General features: G+C 44.1%; 1 protein-coding gene across 1 annotated transcript; it reads left to right on the top strand.

The window, feature by feature from the left end:
• Window positions 1–224: 224 nt before the first annotated feature.
• CHRNA1 (cholinergic receptor nicotinic alpha 1 subunit) lies at window positions 225–16,923 on the top strand. The gene is made up of 9 exons (XM_083411433.1): window positions 225–470; window positions 2,284–2,429; window positions 3,766–3,810; window positions 4,837–4,946; window positions 6,556–6,751; window positions 9,260–9,497; window positions 11,422–11,645; window positions 14,561–14,800; window positions 16,128–16,923. The coding sequence occupies exons 1-9, from the start codon at window positions 428–430 to the stop codon at window positions 16,257–16,259; spliced, it is 1,374 nt and encodes a 457-aa protein (XP_083267559.1). The 5' UTR covers window positions 225–427; the 3' UTR covers window positions 16,260–16,923.
• The last annotated feature ends 1,425 nt before the right edge of the window (window positions 16,924–18,348 follow it).

Below are 18,348 nucleotides of genomic sequence, written 5' to 3'. Positions count from 1 at the left end.
GAGAAAATGTACTAGCTCCGAACCTATGGAAATATAATAGGTATAAGCTGGCCTCGGGGTCTCAATCTGACTCAAAGTCTAGTTTCTTTAGAATGTGCCTCATTTTCTTCCATGGATTGGAACAAATGGTCTTCAACCTGGGTCGCTAGTTGCTATACACACACACATGACAATGGAATGTGTAACTTAGACAAAAAGAATCCTGACTGTGAGCCATGAGGACTTGCGCTCGGCAAAAATAGACCCTGTTCCCATTTCCAAACAGTTCTGCCGGCTTCCAGCTGCCATCCCCATAAGCAGGTGCCGTGAAACAATAACTCCGTGGTCACATTTCCTAAACGCCCTAGTTGGAAGCGGCGAAGCTTTACTCAGTGACAGATCTTGAACTCTCTGGAAGTCCCAGTGTTTATATACAAGAGGGAAAGGGATGGACGTCTGCGGTCTACCAATCTTCCTGCTCCTTGGACCAGGTAAATCATTTCAACCAGCAGTATAATTTTGGTGTGGCTTCTGCCTCATTGCAATGAGTGTGTGTGTGTGTGTGTGTGTGTTATAGATGGAGAGAGCATGTGTTTACAAAGATAAGATTCTTCCTATAGCTTTATGATGAGCTTTAGCTGAACGCAGTTTTAGATATATATGTTGGAGATCATTTCCCCAACCCCAAACTGCAACCAGAAAAGAATGAAATATGAGGGGTAAAACTAACAATAAGCTTCAGTGGAAAAAAAACAAAACAAAAAACACTAAATAATAAATAACAAAAAGAAGAATAAATATGATGTTTTTAAAATGTATGTGGGGACATGAAATAAATACGGTAAAGCTTAAAGTATAATATAATATGGTGAATGTTTTTCCTCTATTTGTACAGAAGTTTGATATGGAAGCAGAACTGATTGACAGCTCCATGTGTTGCCAAAAGACTGTTAATGGGTCTTAAACATACCCTCTGAAATGTTAGACCTTTCCGGTCTGCAGAAGAAATAGGAGATGGTTTGTTTTCTGAGATACAGACATCCGCATTCTTTAAGAGCAGCATTTGCAGTCATAAATAGGATCCTCCATGTCCCTTTTTAAATAGCACGGACAACTTATGAATGGTGAAACTCCTCGGGATTCTAGTTCATTCAAAAAAAGATGTAGACGTTCCACCAAAGGTCTTGTGGTAAACTGCAGCTTCTGCCCAATGCACACTTAACTGTGAGTAATCCTCACTAAATTTGATGGGATTTGTCATGGAGTAAACATGCATAAGATTGGGCTGTGTCTTTGTACGACCATAGCACCATCTCCTTCTAATCATCGACTTTCCACAACATTTGTAAAGCAAACCAAACAAAAAAGCAAAACAGTGGTTTAAGAAGTTGGATTTACTTCTTTAAGCCTTCTTAAACCAAATACCACAGACACAACCTTCCTCTGACCATTATTCCCCTTCTTTCCTCCCAGTGTATCCTCTTGCTCCTCCACATCACTGCAAATGGCCCCTTTAACTCCAGCCCCACAACCTGTCCCCTCTTCAAGTCCTCTTCCTCTTCAACTTTCTCCCTCCAACATCACTAGCAGCCTAAAACTGTCACACACACCTCCTTCCCTCTTATTTCTTCAAATGCCCCCTTTACCCCCAGCTTCACTTGTCCCTCCCCAATTTCTTCTCTTTCCCTCTGGCCTGCCACCAGAGGACTACACCTGCCCTTGCTCACTTCTGCTCCCCCCCTCCCATTAGCACACTGTTTTCACAGAGCAACCTGCCTTTGGAACCTTGGAAAACAGACAATAAAAACAGAGCGACGACACCTTACAATTTTATTATATAGTCAGATAAGATGTGAATTGGGCATAGGTGGAGGAGGAAGCTTAAAAACTCTGAACATCTATTTCTCCAGAGAGTGGCATCTCTACGTCCCCAGATAGAAAGCCTCAAAATTCAGCTCACCCCTCCTTCTGCAGTTTTCTCAGTCTCCCTGCTTCAAAACTATCTCAGAATGCAGGTTTACTTTATGGCAAAAGGTATGTTCCCATTTAGCACACAACAGTACAGAAGTTTCCAGCTTTTCCCTAGCTATTCACAATGCATCTATTAGTCATTTAGCCAGCAATTTCAGTCACAAAAGAAGGTAAACCCAGGCTTTGCCAGCAGATTTGCCCAACTTTTATCAGACTTTCTGGACCCATTAATGCTTTTCTGTCCAAACTCCAGACTCTTTTACAGGAATAGGATGAAATAATAGTAATTTTGCAACACCAAATTAACAAGTCTTGCTCTATATTGTCCTGCAGTTGTTCTGGTCCTGGGTTCTGATCATGAAACTCGTCTGGTTGACCATTTATTCGAGAATTATAACAAAGTTATTCGTCCAGTAAGCAACCACCTTGAAAGTGTTAACGTTACCGTTGGACTACAGCTTATCCAGTTGATCAATGTGGTATAGTACAAATTTCAATTATTCCATTATTATTGTTAGTTGTAGTAGTAATAAGCAGCAGTTTTAATTATTTGAAGGGTGTAATGTTTAATTGATTAGTTGGTTATAAACAGTTTAACCAACTAAAATGGTGCACCCCTTTAACTAGGCAGCAGATTGTGTGTATGTGTGTTTTTATGTAGGGTTGCATCTGGGTTAAATCAGTTGAACTTAGTCCCCTTTGGTATCAATGTGATTTAAATAATACCTAGCCTGTTCCATTGATTTCAATGAGAATTAAGTTCAAGTAACTTTGATTTTGTCCAACAAAGTTGTCCCAAAGTTATCAAGTGGAAATGTGTGCAGGTCTAACCGACAGACAACTTGGCTAACCATTGAAAGCTTTCCATGATGTCTACTCAACATTGTCCTCATCAAAATATAACCCCCCAACAAGCTACAAGAATTTGCTGAAATGGCACAGTTAACAAATACCCTGAGAGGCAATTCAAAACAAAAATTTATGGAAAAGTGGGATAGTTATAAAACATATGTTCAAAAATACAGTAAAGGTTCGCTATCTACGCTAGCATTTGTTTGACGTTGGAGTGAGACCGAGTTGAGAAATAAGACTAAGAGCACATATTGACATAGGAATGTATTAGATAATATGTAAAGAAATATACAATAATAAGAGTACATTCATTTGTAAAAAAGGAATATACAACGGAAAAGACAGGAAGTCTAGTGTGTTGGTATGTATATGATTTTGGGGGGAAATTGTTTTTGTTTTTTCTCTTTGTTCTTTCTTTCTTTTTTGTTCTAGGTATATAAAATTTGTATATAATTTTTGTATACGTGTTGGAAATTATATTATAGTGAGTCCTGTAATGTAATATGACAACGTTTACTGATGTAATATAAGAATGTTAACAAATAAATAAAATGCAAATTAAAAAAACAAAAACAAATTTAACATTCCTGTAGGGTATTTCTACAGCATTGAGTCCACAATAAAGTGCCCTTATACAGTGCCATCAGTGTACGATGAAAGCACATTTAAAGCACATGGCTTCGCGGAAATAATTCTGGGAACTGTAGTTTTCCCATCACAGAGCTACAGTTCCAAGCACCCTTTACAAACAGCTCCTCCGGGACAGTTGCATGCTTTAAGAGTATGACATGTATGCAGACTAAAACAAAGCAGGCATTTACAATCTACATTTTGATAGTGGGAAGAAAGGACAAGGGTGGAAGAGTCAGGAATAGTAGCAGATAGCTATTTACCAGTAAGTCTTACTGTACATTTTGCCTGCTAAGATCTCTCCCCTTAATCTTAGTGTTTTGCTCTCTTAAGGATGAAGTGAATCAGATTGTAGCAACCAACGTGCGTCTAAAACAGGTAATTCTTTGTCACCCTTTTCATTAATCTACTGCACGTTTAACAAGCTTGTCTGTTTGTTCACTATGCATTTGGACACCTCGTAAGAAGAAGAAGAAGAAGAGTTTGGATTTGATATCCTGCCTTTCACTCCCTTTGAGGAGTCTCAAAGCGACTCACATTCTCCTTTCCCTTCCTCCCCCACAACAAACACTCTGTGAGGTGAGTGAGGCTGAGAGACTTCAGAGAAGTGTGACTGGCCCAGGGTCACCCAGCAGCTGCATGTGGAGGAGTGGAGACGCGAACACGGTTCACCAGATTACGAGACTACCGCTCTTAACCACTACACCACGCTGGCTCGTAAGACGTCTTAAGCCAATCTTGCACGATGGGGACAGGTTTTCATCTATTTTGGGATGAAATTGGATGCCATTTTGTATCAAGATGGCAGACCTAACCTTTCAGAACTGTGCTGATTTTAACTATAGAGGCCACCACTTTCACACCATGCATTTAAGGCACTATGATGCCACATTAACCAGTCATGGCTTCCCCCAAATAATTCCAGGAGCTGTAGTTCAGGAGTGCTGAGAGTGTTGTTAAGAGACACACACATTTCCCTTACAGAACTCCCTGCAGTTCCCAGAGTTCCCTGTGAAGAAGGATTTATTGTTACAGCACTCTGGGAATTCTAGCTCGGGGGGGAGGCGTCTTTTAAAAACTCTCAGCACCCTTAAGAAACAACAGCTCCCAAAATTCTTTGAGAGAAGACATGACTAGTTAAAGTGGTATCATAGCACCTTAAATGTATGGTGAATGTGGCCAGAGAATTGCTGATAACGGGTACATACAGATATTCGTTCTCAAAAAGGAAATGGCCATGTCAGTTTCAAGTAATTATTCCAGTTACCATGAAGACAGGGCAAAATAAGTTGCAGAATTTTTTCACCCCATAAAATAAGTGCTCTGTTTTAGGCTTACATTCCACACTAGAGGAAAGAGTTGATGGGGTGTTTGTTTTTAAACTCTCTTAAATTCATTTTCTAGCAATGGAAAGATGTAAACCTGAAATGGAAGCCAGAAGATTATGGTGGTGTGAAACAAATTCGCGTCGCCTCAAGCGATCTCTGGCGTCCAGACTTGGTTTTGTACAACAAGTAAGGAAGGTTCTTTCATGTTAATTGTTCAGCAGTCACATAGCAAGGCTGCAAATGAGTCCAGGTTCTGTATGTGACTATGTAATTGCGATGAGAGCATTTCCCCCCAGTAGCTCCAGCTAACTTTGGCCAAGTGGTCTAAACCACAGAGCCTAGGCTTGCCAATCGCCGCGACGGGGTGAGCTCCCGTTGCTCTGTCCCTGCTCCTGCCAACCTAGCAGTTCAAAAGCACGTCAAAGTGCAAGTAGATAAATAGGTACTGCTCCGGTGTGAAGGTAAACGGCGTTTCCATGCGCTGCTCTGGTTCGCCAGAAGCGGCTTAGTCATGCTGGCCACATGACCCGGAAGCTGTACGCCGGCTCCCTTGGCCAATAAAGCAAGATGAGCACCGCAACCCCAGAGTCGGTCACAACTGGACCTAATGGTCAGGGGTCCCTTTACCTTTAAGAACTGCTTTGTTTTGCATAATTCCTGATGCTACCCATGGCTGTCATGGGCACTTATGGGCTGGCAGATAAGGGTTTGCAAGAGGAACACTAGGGCAAAGCTAAGGAACTTGTGACTTTCCAGAGGTTTTCGGATTCAAGGCACCATCAGTCCCAGCCAGCATATTCAATGGCAAGGAAGTGCAGAAGCTGTCATCCAGGCACATTTGAGGGATGACTTAGGTTCCAACTGCATGTGAGGATGAAGAAATTTGGGTCGCAGAGGTAGAAGAATATTCAGGTTTACTCATCAGTGGCCACGATCATCTCCCTGAAATGAGACCCATCACTGTACAAATTAAGCTTAGTATGGGCACATCAGATGGGCGCACCAAGGCCAAATGGTGGACAATTGGAGTTGAATAAATTTTTATCAGATGAATGGATTTATTGTTTTGACATGAGTGTCAATTTGACTTGCTTTGTTGTACTGAATATTCTGATAGTTTTGTTTTGCTGGTGGGGGTTGAGATGCTCTTGTGTTGGCTGCAGCAGCTTTGGGCTTCATTTGGGAAGAAAAAGTGAAATATAAACCCTATGTGCTATGAAAAAAAATTGCCAAAGAACTGGAAAGGGCAGACAGGAAGTTCCTGTCTCCGACTTCTGTTTTCCCCCCCCTAACATGTCTTTAAGCAGATGCAAGACATTTGCTGTATTTCAGATCAAACAAGAAACACAATATGGAGTAGTAGTTTTGCATTTGGTTGGTGTGACCGGGTTAGCCCACGTTCAACACTGGAAACTGCATATTATATCTGTACAGTGGTACCTCAGGTTAAGTACTTAATTCATTCCATACTTAACCTGAAACTGTTCTTAACCTGAAGCACCACTTTAGCTAATGGGGCCTCCTGCTGCTGCCGCCACACGATTTCTGTTCTCAACCTGAAGCAAAGTTTTTAACCTGAAGCACTATTTCTGGGTGAGCGGAGTATGTAACCTGAAGCGTATGTAACCTGAAGCGTATGTAACCTGAAGCGTATGTAACCTGAGGCACCACTGTATAGAACTCCACTGTTAAATTCCCAAAGCTTTCCCAAAGTTGTTGGTAGCTGCTGTGTCTCATTTGCTAGTGAAAATGAATAGGATTCACAGCACTGGTGTTCATCTCTTTCCTTTTACAGTGCAGATGGAGATTTTGCTATCGTTCAGGATACCAAAGTACTCTTAGACTATACAGGTCACATCACTTGGACTCCTCCAGCCATTTTCAAAAGCTACTGTGAAATTATAGTCACCCACTTTCCATTTGATGAGCAGAACTGTAGTATGAAGTTGGGAACATGGACATACGATGGCACAATGGTCGCCATCTTTCCGGTATGTAACATCTGGGCATATGAGACAAAGACCAGGGTCTAAATGCCCTTTGTGTTCTGGTATTGAGGAATGGGGCCCTTATGCTGGAAAAGAGTTCCTCTGTGTTCCTACTTTGGAGGACAGTCCTGTGCTTGAAGGGCTTTTGAAGCTTCCCTCGGTGTCAAAAGTCATTTGTCTTCATTGGCAAAGCAGCTTAAATAATGAAGACAGAGCCCAGAGAGAAAAGAAATCCTGATAACACTGAACAAAAGCAGCACATAATCTAGGGAGAAAAGGACAGGGAGTTTTTGTCTGCCTTGTATATGGCACAGAGACGCCGAACCAAGCATACAGAGGTGCCCTCCCTCAGAACTCCACATGTGTTACCTCAGCAAACCGTCATGCCACTCTCCCTGGTTGCTAAGCAAACACCTGCACCCCATACCTCTCTTAGCTAGCTGACTTCAATACTAACAGAATTAACCTTTCGGTGCCCCAAACCCGTGGCTTACCTGGCGGCAAGTCAGGGACAATCCACATGTCCAAATTCCCTCAGAGATCCCAGAGCATCCAAGCTGAGGCCCATCAACATGGGCAGTTGAGGAGACACAGCCCTCAGCTCTGCTTCCCTGTTGGACTTTGCAGGCTGATTGCAGCACCTGGGCCTGATGAGGCAGGTGACCCTCACCTGCTCCAAGGGAGGAATCACACCCCTCCTCCTAGAGCTAGCAAGCCCAACTGGCCAGCTAGGGAGATGAGCTGTGAATCCTAAGGCCTTGTTAGAGTCATAGAATGAGACACAAACCTCATTGGATATCTGTGCCAAGCTGCTTTTATTCATCTTTGCTACTTGTGAAAAGTTCTAACCTTTTAAATATTTATTTACTTTCTTCTTCTTTTCTTTTTTGCTGGGGAGGGGTAGCACCCCCCTACACACACACCTTCATATATTTGCATGATATATTGTTTGGTGTGTGGAGTTTATTTAGGTGGGGAAATTTTTTTTGGAGCAAATAGATATATAAGCTGCATAGTTCTTTATTTTTCAAGTGTTCTTTTAAACACTGTGCATAGGGGGAAATTACATATTGTTATCAGTTTCTTACACAGTTTCTGTCAGTGGGGCTACCATGTGGGTTGCTCTGAGGAAATACCTGGCCGGCCCACAGATGTGGCAAAAGAGTGTGAATAGCCTGGAGATGTGTTTCCATGGGAACTAACTGTCTCTCCATTTTTCTTAAGTTTGCTTAATGGGTAGGAAATAACTGAAAGATTTTGGGAAGGGCAGATGTTCCTCTTTCCCAGCTGCTATGTACACCATGTGTTCAAAGCGCATGGCTTCCGCAGAGAAGCTTGGGGGTTGTAGTTTGTTAAGCGTGCTGGGAGCTATAGCGCCATGAGGAGTACACTACGGCCCCCAAGCTTCTGTGGGGAAGCAATGTGCTTAGATTGTATGAAGTGCCATTTTAGACCAAGGCACAAAGAGCAGTGTTTAGGCTCTAGAAACCTTTTAAGGGACTGTCTTTCTGGAGATTGGATGTGGAAGCAGTGACGGGGTGAGCTCCCGTTGCTCGGTCCCTGCTCCTGCCAACTCAGCAGTTCAAAAGCACGAAGTGCAAGTAGATAAATAGGTACCGCTCCAGCGGGAAGGTAAACAGCGTTTCCATGCGCTGCTCTGGTTCGCCAGAAGCGGCTTAGTCATGCTGGCCACATGACCCGGAAGCTGTACGCCGGCTCCCTCGGCCAATAAAGCGAGATGTGTGCTGCAACCTCAGAGTCGGCCACGACTGGACCTAATGGTCAGGGGTCGTTTTACCTTTACCTTTACGTAGCCCCTTCATGAGGAATTCTGTGGGTGCTTGGACAGCCAGAGCCCCAGGGAGTTGGCACCTATGGCCAGTATATACACAAATAGGGACGCGGGTGGCGCTGTGGGTTAAACCACAGAGCCTAGGACTTGCCGATCAGAAGGTCGGCGGTTCGAATCCCCATGACGGGGTGAGCTCCCATTGCTCGGTCCCTGCTCCTGCCAACCTAGCAGTTCGAAAGCATGTCAAAGTGCAAGTAGATAAATAGGTATCGCTCCAGCGGGAAGGTAAATGGTGTTTCTATGCACTGCTCTGGTTCGCCAGAAGCGGCTTAGACATGCTGGCCACATGACCTGGAAGCTGTACGTCGGCTCCCTCAGCCAGCAAAGCGAGATGAGCACAGCAACCCCAGAGTCGGTCACGACTGGACCTAATGGTCAGGGGTCCCTTTACCTTTACCTTTATGCTTAACCTATACATTTGCAAATAAATAACCATACTGCAAAAATGCTATAACCCTCGCAAACGAAACCAAACCTTGGTAAACCCTGGGTCCCTGTAACTTCTCGCCCCCTCAGAAAAACAGGCTAAGCGTTTATTTTATCCTGACAACAAAAGGAGATATTGGTTTTACAGTATTTAAATGGAACCGAATGTTTCCTGAATGTAAAGGAGCATCGGGCCTTAGATATTATGTTAATGGCATTCATTCTCCTCTCAGGAAAGTGACCGCCCAGATCTGAGTAACTTCATGCCCAGCGGAGAATGGGTCATGAAAGATTACCGAGGCTGGAAGCACTGGGTTACCTATGCCTGCTGCCCTACCACACCTTACCTGGACATCACCTATCACTTTGTGTTGCAGCGGTTGCCTCTCTACTTCATCGTCAATGTCATCATCCCTTGCCTCCTCTTCTCTTTCCTAACCGGATTAGTGTTTTACCTGCCTACAGATTCAGGTATGTGGGATACAGTGGTACCTTGGGTTACAGACGCTTCAGGTTACAGATGCGTCAGGTTACAGACTCTGCTAACCCAGAAATAGTACCTTGGGTTAAGAACTTTGCTTCAGGATGAGAACAGAAATCGCACGGCGGCAGCGGGAGGCCCCATTAGCTAAAGTGGTACCTCAGGTTAAGAACGGTTTCAGGTTAAGAATGGACCTCCGGATCGATGGAAGTTCTTAACCCGTTGTACCACTGTACTGTGACTCACAGCCAGGGGGAACAACCTGCCCTCTTCTGGCCTACCTTGATTATTCATCTGTTTTGATGGCGGCTTAGGAAATTACATGGTAGTTTGTCCCTTAATTTGGCTTCCCCGTTGGAGAAGTAGTTTTATCTGTTATCGGCCATTGCGAAAGCCTCTCTCTGCCTCTTATCACATCTGATTCACATCCTATATTTATATAGGAGGTCTCAGGTAACTGCCATCAGTGCCGGAGGGAGAGAGCAAAATCCAGAGGGATTCCGGAGAGCGTCCCGGGATTGGGAGAGGCAGCCCATGTTCTGGGGAAGGGAATCAGCGTAGCACCAGTGGAGAAGGGGGGCAGATGGGGGAAGCGGCGAGGCGGTCCCATGACTCCTTGCCGGGGACCAGCGGGGAGAGGAAGGGTCCTCCGCTGCCTACGCCCTCCTTGCGCAGAAGGCTTTCGCGCAGAGAAAGTAGGAGGAGACTAGGCGTCAAAGAGCTTCTTTTCTGGAAGAAGTTTAAGAAACGCCCACTGACGGATTCTGCCAGTGATTGAGACAGCCACGGGTGAGTGGCTGTCCGGACAGGAAAGGTTCACTCAGGCAATCCAGCCAGGTGTTTGCACCGGCTTACACACGAGCAACCCCTAGAACCACTACAGGAGGACACACACAGGAAGGGGGCAGTTGGAGGTGGAAGGTCCCTGCAAAAAAGGCAGGGTAAGAAGGGATCTCTCAGGGTGGGAGACTGGGAGAAAAATAATTTAATCATCATCATCATCATCATTTTTTTATTTATACCCTGACCACCTGACTGGGTTTCCCCAGCCACTCTGGGTGGCTCCCAACAAAATATTAAAAACACGATAAAACAGTGGTACCTCTGGATACGAACGCTTCTGGTTGTGCATGCGTCTCGTTATGAGCTGTGTCAACCCGGAGGTACCGGTAGTTGCTCCCGGATGCGAACTTTTCCCCGGGATGCGAGTGGAAGCACAGCGGGAGGCATGCTTTCGCTAATGGCACCTCATGTTAAGATCAGTTTCAGGATGAGAATGGACCTCCAGAACGAATTAAGTTCGTAACCAGAGGTACCACTGTAGTTGTTTATCTCCTTGACATCTGATGGGAGGGCGTTCCACAGGGCGGGCGCCACTACCGAGAAGGCCCTCTGCCTGGGTAAGTAAGCACCCAGATGAGAGCTGGGGGAATCTGCCTCGCTATGTGTGGGCAAACGATATGATATTCACAACATAAATGTGATAAAGGGTCTTTTTTCCATTATTCTTTCGCTATTCTTTCCTCTCTTTCTTTTTCCTATCCAGTTGTGTTTTTGTATTTTCTTATGAATGAGTTTGAGTATAAACAGATAAGGACATACGCAGGATTATTGTAATAACCTGCAGGCTTTTTTAAGAGCGTATATTTAAAGTAGATGGATAAATGAGCAAATTAAGTTACATTTGGATATGCTGCAAATATTAAAAAAATAAAATTAAGGAACTGCAGAAAGAGGGGGGAAGGAGTCAAGTTTTGAAAAGTTAAAATGATTATAAAATTACTGAAATGTATAAATTGAAAATTATAAATAGAATAATACTAAAAAATGAGTTTGAGTGTTTAATATGTTTAAGAATTTTTTAAAAAAATATTATTTTAAAAAATCACGTTCTTTGTTTACTCTTTGTCACAGGGGAGAAGATGACTCTGAGCATTTCGGTCCTGCTCTCTTTGACGGTGTTTCTTCTGGTCATTGTGGAGCTGATTCCTTCCACTTCTAGCGCAGTGCCCTTGATTGGCAAATACATGCTGTTCACCATGGTCTTCGTCATAGCTTCCATCATCATCACTGTCATTGTGATCAATACCCACCACCGGTCTCCAAGTACTCACACGATGCCGCAGTGGGTGAGGAAGGTGAGATGAGCTTTATGTTGGAAATCAAGCCTTTATCAGGAGAAACTGGCAACTCTCCCAGGCACCCGGCTTGGTCTCCTGTTGACCTCCCTGTCTGCTTTCCCGGCAGGATCCAGGCAGAGGTCGCGATAAGCGATCCTTCTCAGCGTGAGAAGAACACACCCCCTCTTTCCTGCCCCCCGGCAGGGGAAAGAGATAGACAGAAAACGTATTTACATGCCTTTATTTCTGTCTTTGCATCGTTACAAAAAACATGACTGCTCTCTTCAAACTCCAGCAGTCGAGAGTGAAAAACACTTCCTGTACAGCTCATATTACACTCTGAGCTAATTCCAGTGCCCTCTGTTTCCCACGGACAGTCCCAACATCATGTGATGTTGTTTTCAAGCAAGCAGTTCCCAGCAGCATTGTTTCTATATCGTAACACTGTAGTTGGGTTGACATATTTCAAAAAGTGAAAATCTGAACATGGGCTGCCATATCTATGGGTTTTCCCTGGACATTTCAGCAATTTTTGCTCGGACACTGCTTAAGGGGACTGAATACTGGCTATGTCCTGAAAATTCCGGACGTATAGCAACCTTAAACTATAGTCAGAAACATGTCCCCTGGAACAGTTGCAAAGCTCAGAACAGAACACAAGGTTAAGAGAAAAGGCTGGGCTAGGCTTGCTGCCTCGGACCTGGTGGCATTTATTATAGCAAAGATGGGGAGAACCTGAGACCCTCCAACTCCCATCAGCCCCTAGTCAGCATGGCCCCAGGGGTCATGGATGATGGGAGTTGTATTCCAACAACATCTGAAGGGCCATCCCTGCTTTATAGGACAAAGAGTTGGACCTGGGTTCAAATCCTAACTCAACCATGGCCCTGTCTTATGTCTCCAAGGTACCAGTTTAATTTCAGTTTTCAATATGAGGGGGAAAGGGTGCAAGATGGATCAGATAGATATTCTAAACTCGTCTTTTTCAACTATAAAGACAAGTTTAGAATATCTAAACTGCTAAACTCAAATAAGGAGCAAAGGGGAGGCAAAAGAGGGAAGAGATCGTCTCTCACTCTTTCAGTGGAAAGAGCCATTTAAGACCTCTTTAAGGTTGGTATAACAGGTGATCTATAAGTAGCTTACTGGGTGCCAATTAAATTATGTATGCTTTACAGAAAGAACAGAGAGAAAATTCTCTTTCTCTCCCATAATACTAGTACTGGGTGGGTTCCATTAACATAGGGAGCAGCTCTGGGACAAAAACAGCCACTAATTTAGACCATGACAACATTGCCTATTTATGCATTATAACTTATAGATTTTGGGGAAGTTTTTCCAAAAGGAGGAAAAGAAAGAAACAGGCAAGCTGACAGAAACACTGATATTTCTTTATATACTGCAATACTTATCCAGTCATTCCCCCACATTTCAGACTTTGTTTCCTTCTGGAATTCACTAGTGCAGTTAGGTAAATTTAGCCTTGTTGTTGTTTAGTCGTGTCGGACTCTTCATGACCCCATGGACCAGAGCACGCTAGGCACTCCTGTCTTCTACTGCCTCCCACAGTTTGGTCAAATTCATGTTAGTAGCTTCGAGAACACTGTCCAACCATCTCGTCCTCTGTCTTCCCCTTCTCCTTGTGCCCTCCATCTTTCCCAACATCAGGGTCTTTTCCAGGGAATCTTCTCTTCTCATGAGGTGGCCAAAGTACTGGAGTCTCAGCTTCAGGATCTGTTCTTCCAGTGAGCACTCAGGGCTGATTTCCTTCTTGCAGTCCATGGGACTCTCAAGAGTCTCCTCCAGCACCATAATTCAAAACCATCAATTCTTTGGCGATCAGCCTTCTTTATGGTCCAGCTCTCACTTCCATACATCACTACTGGGAAAACCATAGCTTTAACTATATGGACCTTTGTCGGCAAGGTGATGTCTCTGCTTTTTAAGATACTGTCTAGGTTTGTCATCGCTTTTCTCCCAATAAGCTGGTATCTTTTAGAAGCTATGAGCTATGATGTGCAGGGCCACCCAAGACAGACAGGTCATACTGGAGAGTTTTGACTAAATGTGATCCACCTTGAGCAGAGAAAACTCCATGGACAGAAATTTAGCCTAGTCTGGACTTAATGGCCTTATAGGGTCATTATAGAGGGGGAATGTGTATTATTTGACATACTTAAAAATGTAGTAAGCCTGGCCTGGAGAATTTTGGGGCCTCCTTGTTTCTATAGAATCATAGAGTTGGAAGGGACCCTGAGGATCATCTATTCCAACCCCCTGTCTATTACAGGGATCAAACCTGTAACCTTCTTGTTATCAGCACCATGTTCTAACCAACTAAGCTATACCTCTGTTTTGCTGAATAGGTGACTTCTGCCTCATAGTCCTGTCCTGGTAGCATCACTGCTCACAAATGAATAAAGGGGAGGTGGTCACACTAGTGTGAGTCGAAGGCAATCTGGTTGTGCATAGTTTCTACTGACTTCCGCATCCAGCAACAGCCTGTGCTTTTTGGGGAGGCCTCGGCAGGGCTAGGGGAAGGAGTGAAGAAGGAAAGCCCTTTTGGGGCCAGTGGAGGCCCACCCAATACGGATATAAGATAATAATAAAAACAACATCTGGATCCTAAACTGATCAAGTCAGCAGAGTTCCAGCCTCACATGCTGATTTGATAACAGTGCATTACTGGGGGTTAGTATCCATCTGTATGTGGTTTCACTTAAATGAGTCTTAAAGATCTGTTCACCTGAAAAACTCAGACAGCTTCCTGGGGCCTCAGGCATCACAAGCAGAAGAAAGCCCAAACCTCAGAAAGGAAACCTTTTTATTCTGAGGCCAAGATGGAGAACATATTTGCCCCTTGTTTTCATTCTGATTTTTTTATTATTAAAAAAAAAGACACTGACTGTAAAACAAATATTAACTTCTTTCAGATTTTTATCGAGACGATTCCGAACGTCATGTTCTTCTCAACCATGAAACGGCCTTCCAGAAACAAGCAGGAGAAAAGGATTTTTACTGAAGACATTGATATTTCTGAAATCTCCGGGAAACAAAGTCCGGCTGCTGTCAATTTCCAGTCGTCGCTCACCAAAAACCCTGATGTGAAAAGTGCTATTGAGGGCATCAAATACATTGCTGAAACAATGAAGTCAGACCAGGAATCCAACAATGTAAGGACCTTTTCCTTCTGTTTTAGGAGATGGGAGTCTTTGGCCTGCTAGACGTTGCAAGACTTCAACTCCCATCAGCCCCTGCCAGCTTGGCCAATGATCAGGGATGATGGGAGTCGTAGTCCAACAACATCTGGCCGGCCACAGCTTCCCCATTTCTGCTGTAATGTCTCTAACGCACCTGTTAAAGAATGATAACTAAGAGTTATCAACAGCATGTGAGGTTTTTTTCTAAAACCTAAGTGCTTCCTAAGTGCAGAGGGGAAGAAAGAGCATGTGGACAAGCAAGAGTGGTTTCAAGATTAAAGATGAAATCCTAAATCAGTGCACGCTTCCTGCAACTTTGGGTTTGTGAGGGCATCCTTTTAAAATAGTCCAGATTTACCATTTAATCTGTTTTAAATGAGTGAACCTGTGCTATTGAAATCTAGACTGTATTTAGGCAAGCAACGGATTGAGGCTGAGGTGGAGAGAGCTGGCCGGGGTGGCTGGGAGGTGGAGTTCAACAACATCTGGCAATTCCACAGTTTTCCTAGCCCTGGTTTAAGGGATGCCATTATTAATCTCCTGGCTATTGTTGTGAGGCAAGCACTGATCTCTGGCAAGGTGAGGCCTGGCGCAAGTCAAGGCTCAGGCCTGCCAAAGGGGACCCCTGTCCTCAGAGTCATTGGGCTCAGAATAGCCTCCATGATGACACACACCTGCTTCTGATACGGAACCAAAACGCTGTTCCTTGATGCCGGAAACCTCTCTCGCATATCTGGCTCCCTAACAGGAGCGGTATTAATCTGTTGTTCGAAAAGGAAGAAGGAATCAACCCTGTGGCATGAAAGCGGATGCCACCACAAGCCAGTTTGTCTCAAACTAAGCTGCCACAAGTCTCTTTTGTTGTTTCCTCTCCTTTTCCACTCAGCCTCAATTTGGACAAACGCTGCTTTATGGTATTTGGCTCCCTCTTGTGACCCAAGGCCTAACAAAATGACTCATCGAAATAATTCACGGTACATCAAGCTCCGGCCAGGGGGCAGCATATACTCTGTAATGTGCACTAAAATGGCACCAAATCACACACATTTTTTTTTTGATAGTCCAACTCCTCTGTTTCAGGTCATTCTCACAATGATGCAAGGACATGTTTTTGACTAGAATGCATTACATGCTGAAGTTTGTTCCTGCGATTGGACAACATACAGAATAACTTATTCCCCCCCCCCCCCCAAGACAGAGAAGCATAAATGCTCAAAAGTGCCAGCTCTCTAGGGCAAACAATGACTAGGCCCGAGATCATTCTAACTGCTTGTCTTTTTTCCCCCCTTCCCATCCTCAGGCTGCCGAAGAATGGAAGTTTGTTGCCATGGTAGTGGATCACCTTCTGCTTGGCATCTTCATGTTAGTTTGCATCATTGGAACACTGGCTGTCTTTGCCGGTCGCCTCATCGAGTTACACCAGCAGGGCTGAAAAGCAAAAACCAAGTGGGAGAGCTTGATTTAGATCCGAATATGTGCTCACTTAAGAAAGTTCATGGAAGGAAACTCTTCCATCTCCCTCTCTTCCATCCCCTCAGCTGAGCCAACCTTTCAAAGAAGCTTGTAGGGTAGGGAGCTCCAGCCAGTAAGCTTTCCTTCCAGAAACTTCCTTAACTTTGCTTATTTTAAGATTATCTTTAATGTGTTGTTAATCTGTCTCTGCCTAAACGGGGCTAAATGGAGGGATAACCTCTTTCGAACTGGCAATTTCAGGCTCCAGAAAGTGTGATTCTGCTAAACGTTTTTGATTGACTGGCGTCTTTAATGTCAACCGGCATGGCTTTCGTCGCACCTAACCAGCTTGCTAAAGCACTGGGTCAGAACCTCTTATTGTTCAAATCACCAGGTCAATGAGCCTAGGACATCGGTCTGTTCTGGTTATTTAAGAAAAACGGCATTGGTGCTGTACACCAATGGTTCATCTCATTGTCTATTGGTTGTCCCTAATCACTGGCAATCTAGGATACAAAAACTGAACACCATCCCAAGCCATGTCTTCAACCCATTGGCAGTCATGTCTTCATCAAGTCATCAACCCACCATTTTCTCGCTTCCCATTCCTTACTGCTTTTTTGAATAAATAGATATGTTCCAAATGACTCCGTCAGAGAAACTTGGCTGAGCACATCTGTGATCTGAATCTCCCACACACTGCTGAAAGTGGCCCATGCAGAAGAAGAGAAAATAGTCACTGACTGAAGTCTACTGTTTTCTATTCTCTTTCCTCAGCTGCGATTCTTGCTTGCAGGCCTATCAAAACCATGTTTACTCAGAAATATTCAGAAGCCCCTTCTGAGCACTTACTTTTCATTAAATGTGCTTCTGTAATATACTTCGTTTTCTTTTCTTTCTTTCTTTTTTAAGAACCACCACCCCAATCTCAGTTCTGCTTTGGGATTTATTTTTTCAGTTGCCAGCAATACTCACAATTCGCTTGATCCTCTTAGCATTATTCTCACAGTCAGGGATAAAGCTAGCAGCCAAAGGAGTACTTAGATGTCTCCTATACACATGCTCGGATATGAGATAAGCAGGCCAATTGACTGCAGTTCTAAATGTAGCAATTTCACATGCATGCCCTAAAGCCAAACGGGAAAAACTGTTATATCCTGCACAATCCTATGTGGGTCTACTCAGAAGTAAGCACTATTGAATTCTATGGGACTTGCCCATCTATTGGTTGTTCTCACTGGAATTTTGGAGAATGTGTGCTGAGAGCATGCAAGCACCCAGTTTAGGGCACTGTATAAAATAAGAATTTAAATGTTTCAGATTTTAATTTTTACACCCAACCCCCAAAATGTTCGCCCCCTCCCCCTGCTTCAAGCAAATGCCGGTTGCAGTCGAATTTGTGAGTCACAGGCTCCCTCTTGTGGTGGAAATACAGTATTTCTGCAGGTGTATGTGTCCCCCTTTAACACAGACTTTCTATAATGGGAGCAGTAAAGTCAGTGGCATGATGGAAAATTAGCCAACTCCTATTCCAGAACAAGGTTTTAAACTAATTGACAAAGAAAGAAAGCTGTTTAGCTATAGGCTGGAATTCACACGCTTCTGCTGCCTTCATAGACAATGTATCACCATGGTGATCACAAAGAGCCAGTGTGGCCTAGTGGTTAGAGTTTGGGCCTAGAACCTGGAAGACCAGGGTTCAAATCTCAGCTGGGTGACCTCAGGCTAGCCATTATCTCTAGCCTAGCTGACCTCACACACAACCCCGACCCCACCACAATATTCATTTTATAGTGCCGTAGCTATTTGGGGGTGGGGCTAGCCATGTTGGTTTTTTTTGCCCCAGGTGAAGCCTCCAGAGGAGCGCCATTGAGACTCCTGGCCTCTGTGTGTGCACACAAATGGGCATGTCTGTGTGTGTGTGTGTGCGCGCGCGCGCGCCAAACTGGGTTTTTGACTGGGTGGAATATAGCCCAGTTTCGCTCCTGCATTCTAAACAAGACTAAAACCCTAGCAAGTGGACATTTGTGTTAAAAAAAACTTGTCAGAACCAAAATGACTTCTTCCTC

Source organism: Podarcis tiliguerta, assembly GCF_965153285.1.
Source record: "Podarcis tiliguerta genome assembly, chromosome: 1".
In the NCBI taxonomy this organism is placed as follows: Eukaryota; Metazoa; Chordata; class Lepidosauria; order Squamata; family Lacertidae; genus Podarcis; species Podarcis tiliguerta.
The sequence above is the reverse complement of the archived record's forward strand: the minus strand, read 5'-3'. Positions and strand labels throughout refer to the sequence as shown.